Here is a 12,858-nt window from a genome sequence, read left to right as displayed (position 1 = left end):
AAGTGCTTAAATAGCACCAATTTGCACATTAAAATCAAATTTTTTCCGGGAAAGGGCCCCCGGACCCCCTTCATACTACGGGGGCAGGGTGTAAGTAAACACCCCCCGAAAAGAAATCCTGGCTACGCCCCTGCGACCACGCTGTCCCTCACACTCACCACACTTCAAAGCTCAAATGGTGCTTGACCAATTAGATCCTGCATCAGTCACTTCCATTAAACATAGTCAGTTAAAACTGTTTCCACAGTGCCAGTGCTACACTCCAGTCAATTTTTTGGGGCATCAAACCAACATGGCAAGGCAATGAGCTGGGGAAAAAAAAGGGCTTTACCTCGTTACCTTGTAATCATGCAGAATGTACCACCATCTGGTCTCAAAATACTCTACACCCAGATTATTGACTTCTATACCCAGGCCATCGCTGGCTTAGAATTTACCAACACAACTTCCAAAAGCACATGTGTTGGTTAACTAACGTTTAAGAGTTCTCGAGAGGAGATTGACACTAGGGTGTTTGTAAAAAATGAGCTGGGGTTGAATTTAGATTTTTTAATGGATGAGTTTGCCATGACAGTAGAACATAAATTAAAATTATATTAGTAATAGAATTCATTTGAAACCTTACAAGTTATGCGATACATGCAGATCACATTTACAGCTATGGCCATGGAAATGTTTGCAGACTTTAGAATTTGTTTTAATTGGTTGTACATTAATTAATGGGCCCTGGAGCTATGTTGCCAAAAATAGAGATAATAAATTAACAGTGTGGTAGAGCCTTACGATGTTCAATGTTGGTGTCACAAATGTTTTACTGAGCAGCTTGTGGGTGCAGTCTCTATTCATTATTAGTTCATGGTTATGTACTTTACCTTCTAATCTATTCTCAAACACACAAATCCAACTCGGCCTTTTTCTTAGCTCAACAACTATTAATCTTAAATTTTCTTTCATGGTAAATTTTAACTGAAATTTCGTAGCCAAAATAAATACTTTACTGTTTTTAAAATGCATTCCAGTTAATTTTAACATTTTGAAATCAATTTCTGACAGTCAATCCTGTCAACAACTGCACATAATTCTACTTATTTCTATTATGTCTTACACATGTTTCAACCGACATCATATTCAATGAGGAGAGATAGGGACTGAATGATGACATATTGGTTACAACATTTTGACGCTTAAACAATACTTTAATTTCTAATATTGAATGTTCGCTTTCCTTAAGTTAGAGATATCACATTAAAAGAGTTGTAAATACTATCAAACAGTGTCTATTGAAAGTATTATTGTAGTCATTTCCGAAAATTATTTAAATTCTAAATACCAATTATGTCACAGGGTAAAATATTTATAACAATCATGTATACCTTCAGGCATTTCACTTTATCATATGTTATGTATGCTTTAACCAAATGATAGAAAAGTGGTTTGGCCTACCTTTCTTATCATCACAATTTTCTGTTCCCTGTTTTGACTCCCTGGAATTCGCACTATAATTTCGACAACTTGACTATTGTGTAGAATCATTGTATATTTCGATCTATCGACCTCATGAACTTTACAACAAAAAAATGGCTAATTGATTTTTATTAGGTCGAATTTCAGTACTTTAGACCTCTGAAACCACACCCCATTTATATTATATTAGGTAACATTAGGGTTAGATTATTTGACACCCTGGTTGAATTTTTTTCATAGTTAATTTAGTTTATTCCCTGTGATGTGAGCACTTTTAAATCTTTGTTTTATTTCTCCTTTGAGTCGTAAAATGTTAAAATACGAAACTTTGTACTTGTCCTGATATCCTGTGAACTGTGGAGCAGGGGCGGCGGCTGTATAACAGGGCGCTGCTTGCTTGCAGGCGAACCGGACGGACAGCGATGACTTCCCCTACCGGCACAACACCAAGGGGCGGCTGGTACCCAAGGGCCAGATGCCACGCGCGCTCCGCAAGATGAACTTCAAGTACATCCGGCTGCACGACGGCACCCGCGTGCGCACGGGCGTCTCCGCCAAGCTGAAGAAGAAGCTGCAGCAGTTCCTGTGGGCCTACACGGCGTGCCCCGTGGCGCACCGGTGGCGCGACCTGGGGGTGCGCTTCTGGCCGCGCTACCTGCGCGAGGGCTACTGCCCGCCCAGCAAGACCTCGTGCTCCATCCCCCCGGGGATGACCTGCCGGCCGGCGGCCGAGGCGCACAAGACGGTGCTGCGCTGGCACTGCCCGGCGGGGCACCGCGGCGGCCAGCACTCGGCGGCGTCCAGCTGCCAGTGGATCAACGTGGAGTACCCGCTGGTGACGCAGTGCTCATGCTCCTGCCCGGGGAACGACAGCTCCTCCTAGACTCCATCGCTGCGCTTCGCACGGGTCCCTTGGTGAACACCTTCCTGCTGTGTCCATCCTCCGCAAGACAGGCGTGTGGTTCCCATCGCCGCAGAGGAAGGAGAATGTCACACTATCCTCCGAAGACTCCCTGGCAGCCCTCAACATTTTACTGCTGTGTCCATCCTCCGCAAGACACGAATGTAGTTCCCATCGCCGCGGAGGAAGAAGAGATGCCACACTATCTTCCGAAGAGTCCCTGGCAGCCCTCAACATTTTACTGCTGTATCCATCCTCCGCAAGACACGAGTGTAGTTCCCATCGCCGCGGAGGAAGAAGAGATGTCACACTATCCTCCGAAGAGTCCCTGACAATACCCCCAGGATTTCAAGTGGAATTGCCTCAGAAATTAACATCTCACTGCTGTGTCCAACCTCTGTAGGACATACTTGGTGTTCCCAATTACCATGGAGGAAAAAGGAGTATCTATCATATGAAGATCTAGACATCTCCCAGAATTTCATGTGGTATTCCCTTTAGAAGTTTCTGCACTCTAGATGAGTCTTGCGAACATTGTTATTTATACCCCTGTAATACAGAAATCGTGTTTCACCGTGTTTTTTTTGTTTTTTTTTTGGTGGGGACGCATATCATACATAACCTTTTGGTTGATGTTTTGGGCTTTGGGCAATTAAGCTGTTGTACGGATGTTGGAGCTACACCAACTACTAAACAGTGGTCCAGTTGGGACAGGACAAGTCACGGGGACGAGACAGCTGGAATGGTTGGCAAGTTATTTTCAGTTTACCGGCAGACACTCCCTAATATATTTTACTTACAACCTTAGTGGAATGTGAGAAAATGGTGTGTTATTTTGAACTCCACGGAAGCTAAGTCTCGGTGGACGTTCAACGTCTCGAAGAACTCGCAGCAAAGATTAAGACAATTGAGTTGGGTTATCCATTTTTCAGCTTATTTGGACTAATTTTGTGTCAAATGAAGTGACTGATCAAATCTAGTCTGCTGTAGACAATTTAAATTTGTCGGCTTTAGTACGTCGGGCGAAACGATAGTGAACTGGTTTTACAGTTGCGAGAATTTTTTTTTATTATTATCACGTGAACTGTTACTCTTTAACAGCACGATCAAAAATATATTCCGTTGTACTTCAAGAACACACTTTGTGAAAACTGATGAATAATACTTGAGGATAATATTATTTTCGGTGAAATTAGCGAGACAAGCTACATTTCGTTTATTCGATGTAATAATGCTTTGTTACTCTGCCACACAGGTTACATTTATTCTGTCTTGTTGGTAATAGTTTCGTGGGCAATTCTTTACCTAGATTACTTGTGTGTTAAGCGATAAGACCTAAGAATATGTTTTTTTATATAGAAATAGATCGCAAGAGAAATAAACACGTACACATTTTCAAAAAAAGGCCCTTCACTGAATAACCTATGTACTATTGAATAACTTTTGCAAACATGTAATAGGCTATTATCAAAACAATTAATTAGTAACAGTAATGAATACTAGTGTGCAAATGTTAGTTTCGTAAATTGACTTCGGCCATTAGGGCACCTGATATTTCAATCAGTAGTTGACAAATACCCCTACCCTCCATATCTTTGATATCTACCTTTATGTGATTACAGTACTACCCTCAAATACTAGTGTGCAAAATTATGTCCGATCCCGAAGTACTAGAGTAGATAGTGAAAACATTTCTCCATGTTAGAAAATAAGATATAATGTGGGCCGTAACACTATAAAGAGTTTTTGAAGATAGTGTTTTAGAGCTACAGCTCGTCGAATGAATGCAGTGAAACTACAGCGTTTATCTAGAAATATGGTACCACCATTCCCAATATAATCGCCATAAAATAAAATTAGTTGAATACTTCGAATGTTTTTAAATTACTAATAAAAAGTATCATCCTTGATGCAAGTTTGCATTTAAAATCTATTTGAAAAATTAAAATTTAATTGTGGGATTATCTTAGTTGTACCAGAAAACGACATACACAAAAAAGTTAATGTTTTTATTGCTCATGTGTTACAAAAAGCGACAATGATTCAATTGTTATTGAATGAAATAGCTCCAGAACCATATGAAATTTTTTTTTTTCCCCCTGCTCAAAATTATATCTAGTGAATTTTCCAGTTTAATTCCGGTGCCCAGAAAATTCATCAACAATAATATAAAATATGGACATTTAGATTAAAAATAAGTAGTTACATTCGTAACACGAGAATTTTGATAATCGTATTAACAGGTTCTAGATCGTTCAAATAAGGTTTTCAATTCCTCTGGAAATTCTACTATGTGATGCATTGTTGAGGCGAATTCTTAAAATAGTCAATTGCCTCTCATTCAGCTAACATTTTTACGTTTAATGCTCTAAGTTATAACGACAGACTAACATTTTCTCACCCAAAATATGTGTTGCATTTGCTATCATTTTGCACAGAAAAAAAAAGTTAGAATTTGCTCTGCGTGATCGTGTATAATGTATCTTTGCAGTTTTTTATAAAAAAAATAAAGTTTTTGTGTAAAACTTCAAATATCCTTACATTGAATCATTTGCAATCAAATTTAAAATAGCTATAGTTTAAGTCAAGTGTTTATCTTGAAAAATTATCATTTTCAATTTAAATCATTAGCGCAAAAATATATATTTAAAGATATATATTCACAAAATTCAAAATACTTAATTACTAGCGAAGCAAAAGTTTATTAATCTTAGCATTTAATATGAACGTTAGCAGAACAAAATAATAAATAAAAAAAGTTAAAAATAAAGCATGCTATATTAGTTCATTCAGGCTTGTTAAATAATAACATCCATTTATAAAAAAATAATTGTGGCTTGAATATCTGTTTTAAACATTAACATGTTTAATGGTATATTGTAGCTTTTCTTAACTTAAATGTTATTACAACACCATTTATGTATCAAAGCCAAAGTCTTCGTGTATTATACTATCATATTTAAGTAACTTCCAAAATATAGAAAGTATTCACAGAAATTCTCGTATTTGTGCCAAAGGTTAATAATATTTATGGGATATTTTATAGAACTTGAATTCTTTGATGTAAATATAACTATAAATATTGAGTAGAATTTATGTATAATAACTTAATTGTATGCATATACTTCTCAACATGCAAACAATTGACATACAATATCATCAAAACTGTATTATTGTAACTTAGAATTTTTCTACTGACTTCAAAAATTATTTTTTGGCATTTCATGTTATTTAACCGAAAGAATTTTTAAGTATTGCATGTTCATAAATTTTTTAATGTAGCTTAAGTGTAAAGATTATAATCTCCGTGTCTACTACTGGTCATTAATTTTTGCCTGGGCAGAAGTGTTGTAAAGCTTTTAGCGTAGTGGCGACATGGAAACTATGTTTTGGAATACAGTTTTTTAGCCTGAATTCTGTGTACTTTCAGTAATATATGTGAATCCATTCTAATATGAATGACGTATTTATAAATTTGAACAGGCATGTCGTACGCAGATATAATTAATAGCGAAAATATTTCTTAGCTGTTCTTAAAGACATCTAACGTTACTTAACACACGTTTGTACTTATGTAATAATCTTGCATCCATAAATGTTAAGATGGATCTGTTAGGAATATCAATAATTTAAATATTTCAAACATTTTTATTAGACTTTCTTCGAGAAAACACATCCATTGTTCTAGTCATAAAAATGGATTGACAGTTAAGTTCAGCGGGTTTTGTAAAATTGCTTGAGTACTGTTTTAATTCTTAATATTCTGGCACTTGGCAAAAAAAATTCGAATAAAACTGTTATGAGGAAATATAATAGTTTATGATACTTTTGGGAAGCAAAATAGTTATATTATTTCCCCGTGGTATTTTTATAACACTGAAAACCGTTCAAGGGTTTCGGAAACGTTAACGCTTCTTATCAATTTACTCTGTTAGTGTACACTAACATGCACAATTATTGTTAATGAGGGAGGAGCTTGTACGCAAATATATTACAATCGGAAGTTTCAGTACAGCGATTGAGACACGCCAGATGATTGATAATATTGTTTACACTTATTTTTCTTATAAATGTCCACGTTAACTTTTTACATCGGGGGAAAATTACTCTAGCAATAATCTCGTCGTCCTTGGAAGAGTCGTGGACATACCTGCATTATTTGCATAAAGCAGAAAACTAGAATTTACCAACAAATATGTAGCACGGCACACATATTTATTTGACAACGGTTAATTTAGGCAGTTTTCTTGTGTTCTATACGTACTTTTTTTTTTCTTCCCCTTTGGCAAGTCCTGATCTTATGCAAATTGAAAATTCTTCCCAGTGTTACACGCCGCCATTTTATTTCATTGTCACACAGTGTAAACCATATTTATGCCATTGTCAGCATGTCGCGTTGATTAATTGAAAGTGCTGGTCCACGGGTTTATGATAAAGTGATTGTTATAGCCACGATTGTTTTGCATATTCATTGGGCATATGCTATATCTGTTTCAATTTGATGATTAAACTGAAGTACTCTCGACACATGCCGGCAGGTTTATAACACTACAAAATAAGTTGAAAACACACACACACACACACACACACACACACACATATATATATATATATATATATATATATATATATATAAACTAACGGTCTAAAGTGTTTTCCAATACTGGTATAAGTAATTAACGTTGGAGACAAAAGAAATTTTTTATCGTTAATAAAAGAGAAGCTATTTAGGATTGACCACTGAGCTTCTGATTTATGTTTAATAATTGAAGTTCTACAACCACCACGAATTTTTTCGCTGTCGTAAAATAATTTCACTTAAATAATTTGGGGGTAGTAACACGTCATAATAATACGTGGAAAATATATTGTCACCACCAATTATTTCATAGAAATAATTTTACGGCAGCCACAAGTTTTGTTTTGATTGTAGAACTATTTTTTTCTTCAATTAAACACTATGCAGACGCTTAGTGTTGTTCTGTCTTAGACACTTTTCTGATTTCTTACAATGAAAATTTTGTTCGGCCCCAACTTCAAAGACGTACACCCAGCCTTGGTGACCACTTAGGACCGCGTCGTTTGTGTGTAAGTTTTGGACCTTCTTTCGTCGTGACGAACCTGCAGAGGAGGTCGGACTTGCCGTGCGCAGGCAAGTCGCGTCTGGCCTGGCGTGAAACGAATGTGCGAAACGATCGTGGCTCTGGTTATAGTAACTTAATTTCGTTTTTTGTACATAGTAGTTTGCAATCTCTCACCTAGAGAGGACCTCGGGGCCGTGATCGTTAGAGAGTCGCGCTTCCAAGTCGTTTGTCCACGCGGTTTTAAAACCTAGACTACCGTTTGAATAATACCGCGCGCGCAAGCTGTACGGCAGCCTGAATAATTTAAGGAACCTCGGTAAACAAAAAAAGCTAATATACCAATTGAATTAACTGAAAGGAAAAAAAAAACATGAGCCAGTCTTTCAGTTCTCGCAAGAGACGTGTAACATCTAACCTCGCGTAACGAACAAAATTTATGTGTGTCCTCAAGTTGCGAATACGCCCATTATACGAAGTTTGACGTAGAATTCTTTTAAAAAAAATAATGCCGAGCGTGATAATTATATACGCAAATCGCGTTTGCAACTACATTTCCTGACGATAATCTCACGTAGCTCCTTCAACTGTTCAATCATTCCATTTGCAGACATAAAATTTAAACTACATAATGGAACGGCTCCGATAAAACCGAAAAAGACTTGGGGAAAAAAAACTAAACTCCGGTTTTGGTCCTAATTTTCGACAAGGAATTTTATTAAAATCTACCCATCATGTTAAAATTTATCAAACCGTTAATACTATGAAGTTTTCCTTTGACTTTGTGAACTTTGATTCGCGCCATCCGCCACAGATAGCAGCACCGTGGTTACACATTTCCGTTCCATCCGACTTCCCTTACATTCACGAAATTACACTCAACAAATGCCGTATACAGAGAGCTAAAGATGTTACACATGAAAAAGCACCATGGGCACTAACCAGACAAACATAGCCTGGCCTGTTAATTTTCTATTACAAAAGTTTCATAGTGCTCCAAACAGAAATATAACAAATTCAGATTGATTGGCGTTCCAGTTTCTCGCTGCATTTTACCGCATTTCATATCATCCAACTGTCGCCCTCCAAATTGTAGATATCTAGTGATTCTTTTCTGTTGGTAAATGGTAAATCGCTGGTCAGGTTAATGTACGCATAACTAGTTTGTAGGTGATTTCATATCGATAGTCGGGTTCGTTGTACGATCAAGGAAGACCAGTACTTTATTGTTATTTTCCACGCCAAAAACTTTTACCGCTGGGTAAAAAAAAAAAAAAAAAAAACCTAGTGTGGCAGCATTCCAGTGATGCGGCAGGCAATTAAAAAAATATCACACAAATTTTTATCTCTCCCGAAATATCACGAAGTTTATTGAAATTCTTCGTTCCGAAAGTTATATCTAATTTAAGTGTGTCCAATGCAGCGGGCCTTTGATCAAGGCATTCCTCGACGTTGTTCTTTACAACTTCTAGATACATTTATTCGGATTTACAATGCGGCAAACCATAACTACCTCCCTTGTAAACTTAACATTTCCACAAGTTCTGGATGAGAAGTTGCACTTTTAGCGGCATGCGCGCTGAGAGATGACGGAAGGCCATAAAGTTTTGTGGTTCGCCTAATGAATTTACTTACCAGCCCGCCTCCCTTCCCTTTGGCAAAGATGTCGTGTTCGACGCAGCAACAAAGGCGGCCGAAGGCGTCAAGATTTCGTCGCTGCAACCAGTCTTATGTTCTCTCCACCCGCCGCGATAGCCGCCCGGAATAAAGTTGCCGCGAAGGCGGGGGTTAAAAAAAATAAATAAATAAAACGCGGAGCAAGAGAAATTTCTGGTTTAGTTTCGTAGCTCAGGGTAGCCAAAACTATTAGATAAAAAAAAGCCGACGAGGGAATTCCAAGAAAACGTTGTACAGTTGGAATGTCACTTAAACTCCAAATATATTTTAGATATGAATCAGAGCTTTGATCAACAACTGGATGTAGATAATTTTTTTCCCTAAAGATAAAATGGTGAACTTAACCATAATTATTGTAACATTTCCAAAAAAAAAAAATTCTTTATTAACATTGAATAAACAAGTAGCTGAAAATTAGCCGGTTCAAACTATTTAATTCGTCAGAAGAAAAAAAAATTTTTTTGTTGTCTGGCGCATTAAAATGTCGTTTCGTAGACCTAGTGACAAAGTAGGCGCGTTGGCAACCCTGGGCGAGCTCGGCGCCGGCGGCGTCTGCGTCGCAGTAAAGCAGCCGCGGCGGTCCATTTGGCGAGTGGGGAAGGGGGGGGGGGCTAACCTTTGATGTCGGCCGGCTATATTCTCCCGCGCCGATGGACTAATAAAGTGGCTCGACAAAGGGAAACTGCAGCCTGAGAGCTATATTGTTCTCTCCCCCCCCCCCTCCAACCATCCCACCTCGTCAACCAATTCCCCGGGCATGCCCGTCGATGCGGGTGCCAGCCGTGGCAGGACTGCCACCCTCGCGCGGCTAACAAGCACGTGGGATCAAACGCGCATTCCTTGCGTGTTCCTTCTCCCCCCCCCCCTCCCCTTTTTCAACCACACCAACAAGCGAAGAGACGCCTGGCATTCCGCGGAGCACGTCCAGTTTGTCACGGTCTCGTCCAGGGAATAAGTGGGGGGGGGGGGGGGGGGCTTTTGGAGGGCAGACCTCTCCCTTCAGGTGTGTGTGTGTGTATATATATACACACATACATAGTTAAAACAGAAATAGATAATAACAACAATTTACCAAGTACATAAGGTCACAAAAAGATCATTTTTTTAAAACCAATATTGTAATTCTTTAATTTCTTAATGAAATCAAACATTTGGCTTAAGAACAAAGTTTTAAAACAAATAAAAATAAACAAAATATAAAATGTCTAGTTTTCTTATCCCAAGCAAAATAATTACTTTTAAAAAAAATTGTATTTCTAAAACGTTGGGGTACTTCAATTCTACTATTCCCTGAGATTTTAGTGTGAAAAAAAATTTCTTTTTTAAAATTCCAAAAATCCCATTATAAAGAGCGCTTATTCGTAAAGAAATGACCTACCTCCTCCACAAAATCCTGGCTACGCCCCTGTCTCGTCTTGAAACGAAATATCATTGGTTGCCATTTGTTACGCTTCCCTGCATTGTGGAAGCAGCAGACGCGATAGCGAAATGTTCCGGAGATTCGTCACCGTTTACGTGGCATTGTATAGCCGCCCTAAAGCGCAGGGGGGGGGGGGGGCTTTAAGGGCGACAATGGCTCGCGCATCACAATCCTCTTCGTCTCTACGCGCCAGGCACACGCACCGGACGCACTTTGACGGCGGCGACGACTCTTAACTTCATGAAGTATTCCCCACACACTGCTTAACGATGATGCGGACCAAAATGTCATTTTTAAGAACGTCCGAGGAAACCACCCATTAGCCCCTCTTTCGCTGTTCATGAAAACCAAGTTGGCACCGAAACCATAAAAACAGAAACATGCGCAGGCAGTTGCAATGTCTCTTAGTCGTTATTCGTGTAAAAGTATTTCATGGTAATGTTTTTCGGTTATTTTCAACATTGACAATAAATTCTTTTTAATAGCAATCTCTTCGAAAATTGTTGACAGAGAGTAGGTGGAATCCGCCGAACTCGGTACGAAGAAGCTTCGTCAAGCCAGCTGAATTGTAAGTTACTTAACAAAAAAAATCTACAAATGGTAACAGTGGGTATTTCAACAAACTAACAGTAAAATTCTACTTATTGTTTGAGCAGTTTTCATCGTTTTTCGTGTCTGAAATATTAACTAATATAAGCACTTTAATTTCTTTTCAATATTAAAAATAATAAACATCACTTATATAGCTTAATTCAAAACCACGCAAAAACTTTAAAAACAAAAAAAACACGAAAATATCGAGAATATTTTTAATGACTAAATAATGATAATTTATAACAGTACTAACTATGTATTCCTGCCCAGCATATTAAAAAAAACATTGATTAATGTACTTTACAACAACGGATTTAATTTATGTTCTTTTAAAAATAAACATGCGCAATTCAATAGCTTATCTGTACACAAATAATTTAACGAAAATAATTTAAATGTTTTTTTTGCTTGTAATGAAATCATCGTACATACATCTTAAGTAAAGTATTTATACTGGTTATTCATTTTTAATAACCTCTTTCTTTTTTTAAAAAAAATAAGGAACTAAAATATTCTACTCGTCAGTACAGCATATTGTTTTAATCAATTATTAATGTTATAGATTCACTAAATATTATATCAGTTTTGTGTACAGTAAAAAAAAAGCAGGCTTAGATCAATAATTCAGTTTACAACGATTTCATAAATAAGTCTCATTAATGTCTGGTCCAGACATTATCAATGCAGGCTGAATTTGTGAAAACATTAGAGAATTAACATCCTGACGATTTTTTTCCCCCTGGTAATGTTCGCACTACAATGGCTCCTAAACTCCACGCACTTTTTTTTTGTTTTAAAAAATTGTTTATCATCTTTTGGACACATTTATTTTTAAAACAATTTTTATAAATATTTTTCTGGGTTGTAAGTCAAGAGTTTTCTGGAAAAGCCCCGATTTTATTATATTTTTTATTTTATCACTGAAATACAGCTGAAAACTCTTATGATATATTCGCTTGTTTGTTTCTAGACTAATGCTGACAATTTTCACATTTTATTTTTAACGATCGCATTAAATTGATCCATGTTAACTAGTTTTCGTACGTACTCAGATATGCGCTACTTCGAGCAAAGAACAGTTTTCGAGATAAAGGCATTAATTTTTTCAAAAGTATTTAAATTCCCATCTTGCACCAAATTATTATATACTGTGACTAAATTAATTTTGTACGCAATTTTAAATAGCTCTTCCATTGATAAAAGTTCAAAATAAAATAACATTTATTTCGAGGGAAAAAAGTTCTTTGTATGACTTATGCGGCAACAATTTTTAATCGGGTAACTTTGTGTATTCACGCTGTAAAAAAAGAAATATTTTGCTAACTTAACAAGTTATTTGGTTTAATTGTTCATGTTTTCGAATAACTTGCTATGTTAGCAAAGAAATATATTTTACAATATGACTAGTCAAATTTTCCCGATTAAATTTATTTTTGTCGCATACGTCTTTCAAATAATTGTATTACCTAAAATTATATTATGTTTGATCTTATTTTAAGTTATTTTTAATAGTAGGGTTATTTATGATTGCGTGACAAAATTTTTTTAGTCAGAGTATCTGATAATTTGGTGCAAGGTGGGCGTTTAAACACTTAAAAAAAAAAAAATTCACTGAATTCAAAAACTTTTCGAAATTTGGTTTTTTGATTCAAAACCGTTATTTACTGTTATTTACTTGTCGGCTTGACGTTGAGTTATGGGACACACTGGATACTCAAGGG

General features: G+C 36.8%; 1 protein-coding gene across 1 annotated transcript in view; it reads left to right on the top strand.

Moving 5' to 3' along the window:
• Nucleotides 1–4,993, top strand: part of LOC134534042 (noggin-2-like) — a 227,075-nt gene extending 222,082 nt beyond the window's left edge. The window contains exon 4 of the mRNA XM_063372000.1: nucleotides 1,868–4,993. Coding sequence (XP_063228070.1) covers nucleotides 1,868–2,347 — 480 coding nt within the window. The 3' untranslated portion in view covers nucleotides 2,348–4,993. The remainder of the gene's footprint in view (nucleotides 1–1,867) is intronic.
• The last annotated feature ends 7,865 nt before the right edge of the window (nucleotides 4,994–12,858 follow it).

This window comes from Bacillus rossius, chromosome 7 (genome assembly GCF_032445375.1).
Source record: "Bacillus rossius redtenbacheri isolate Brsri chromosome 7, Brsri_v3, whole genome shotgun sequence".
NCBI lineage: Eukaryota > Metazoa > Arthropoda > Insecta > Phasmatodea > Bacillidae > Bacillus > Bacillus rossius.
Note: the sequence above shows the minus strand (reverse complement) of the source record. Positions and strands in the feature narration are given on the sequence as shown.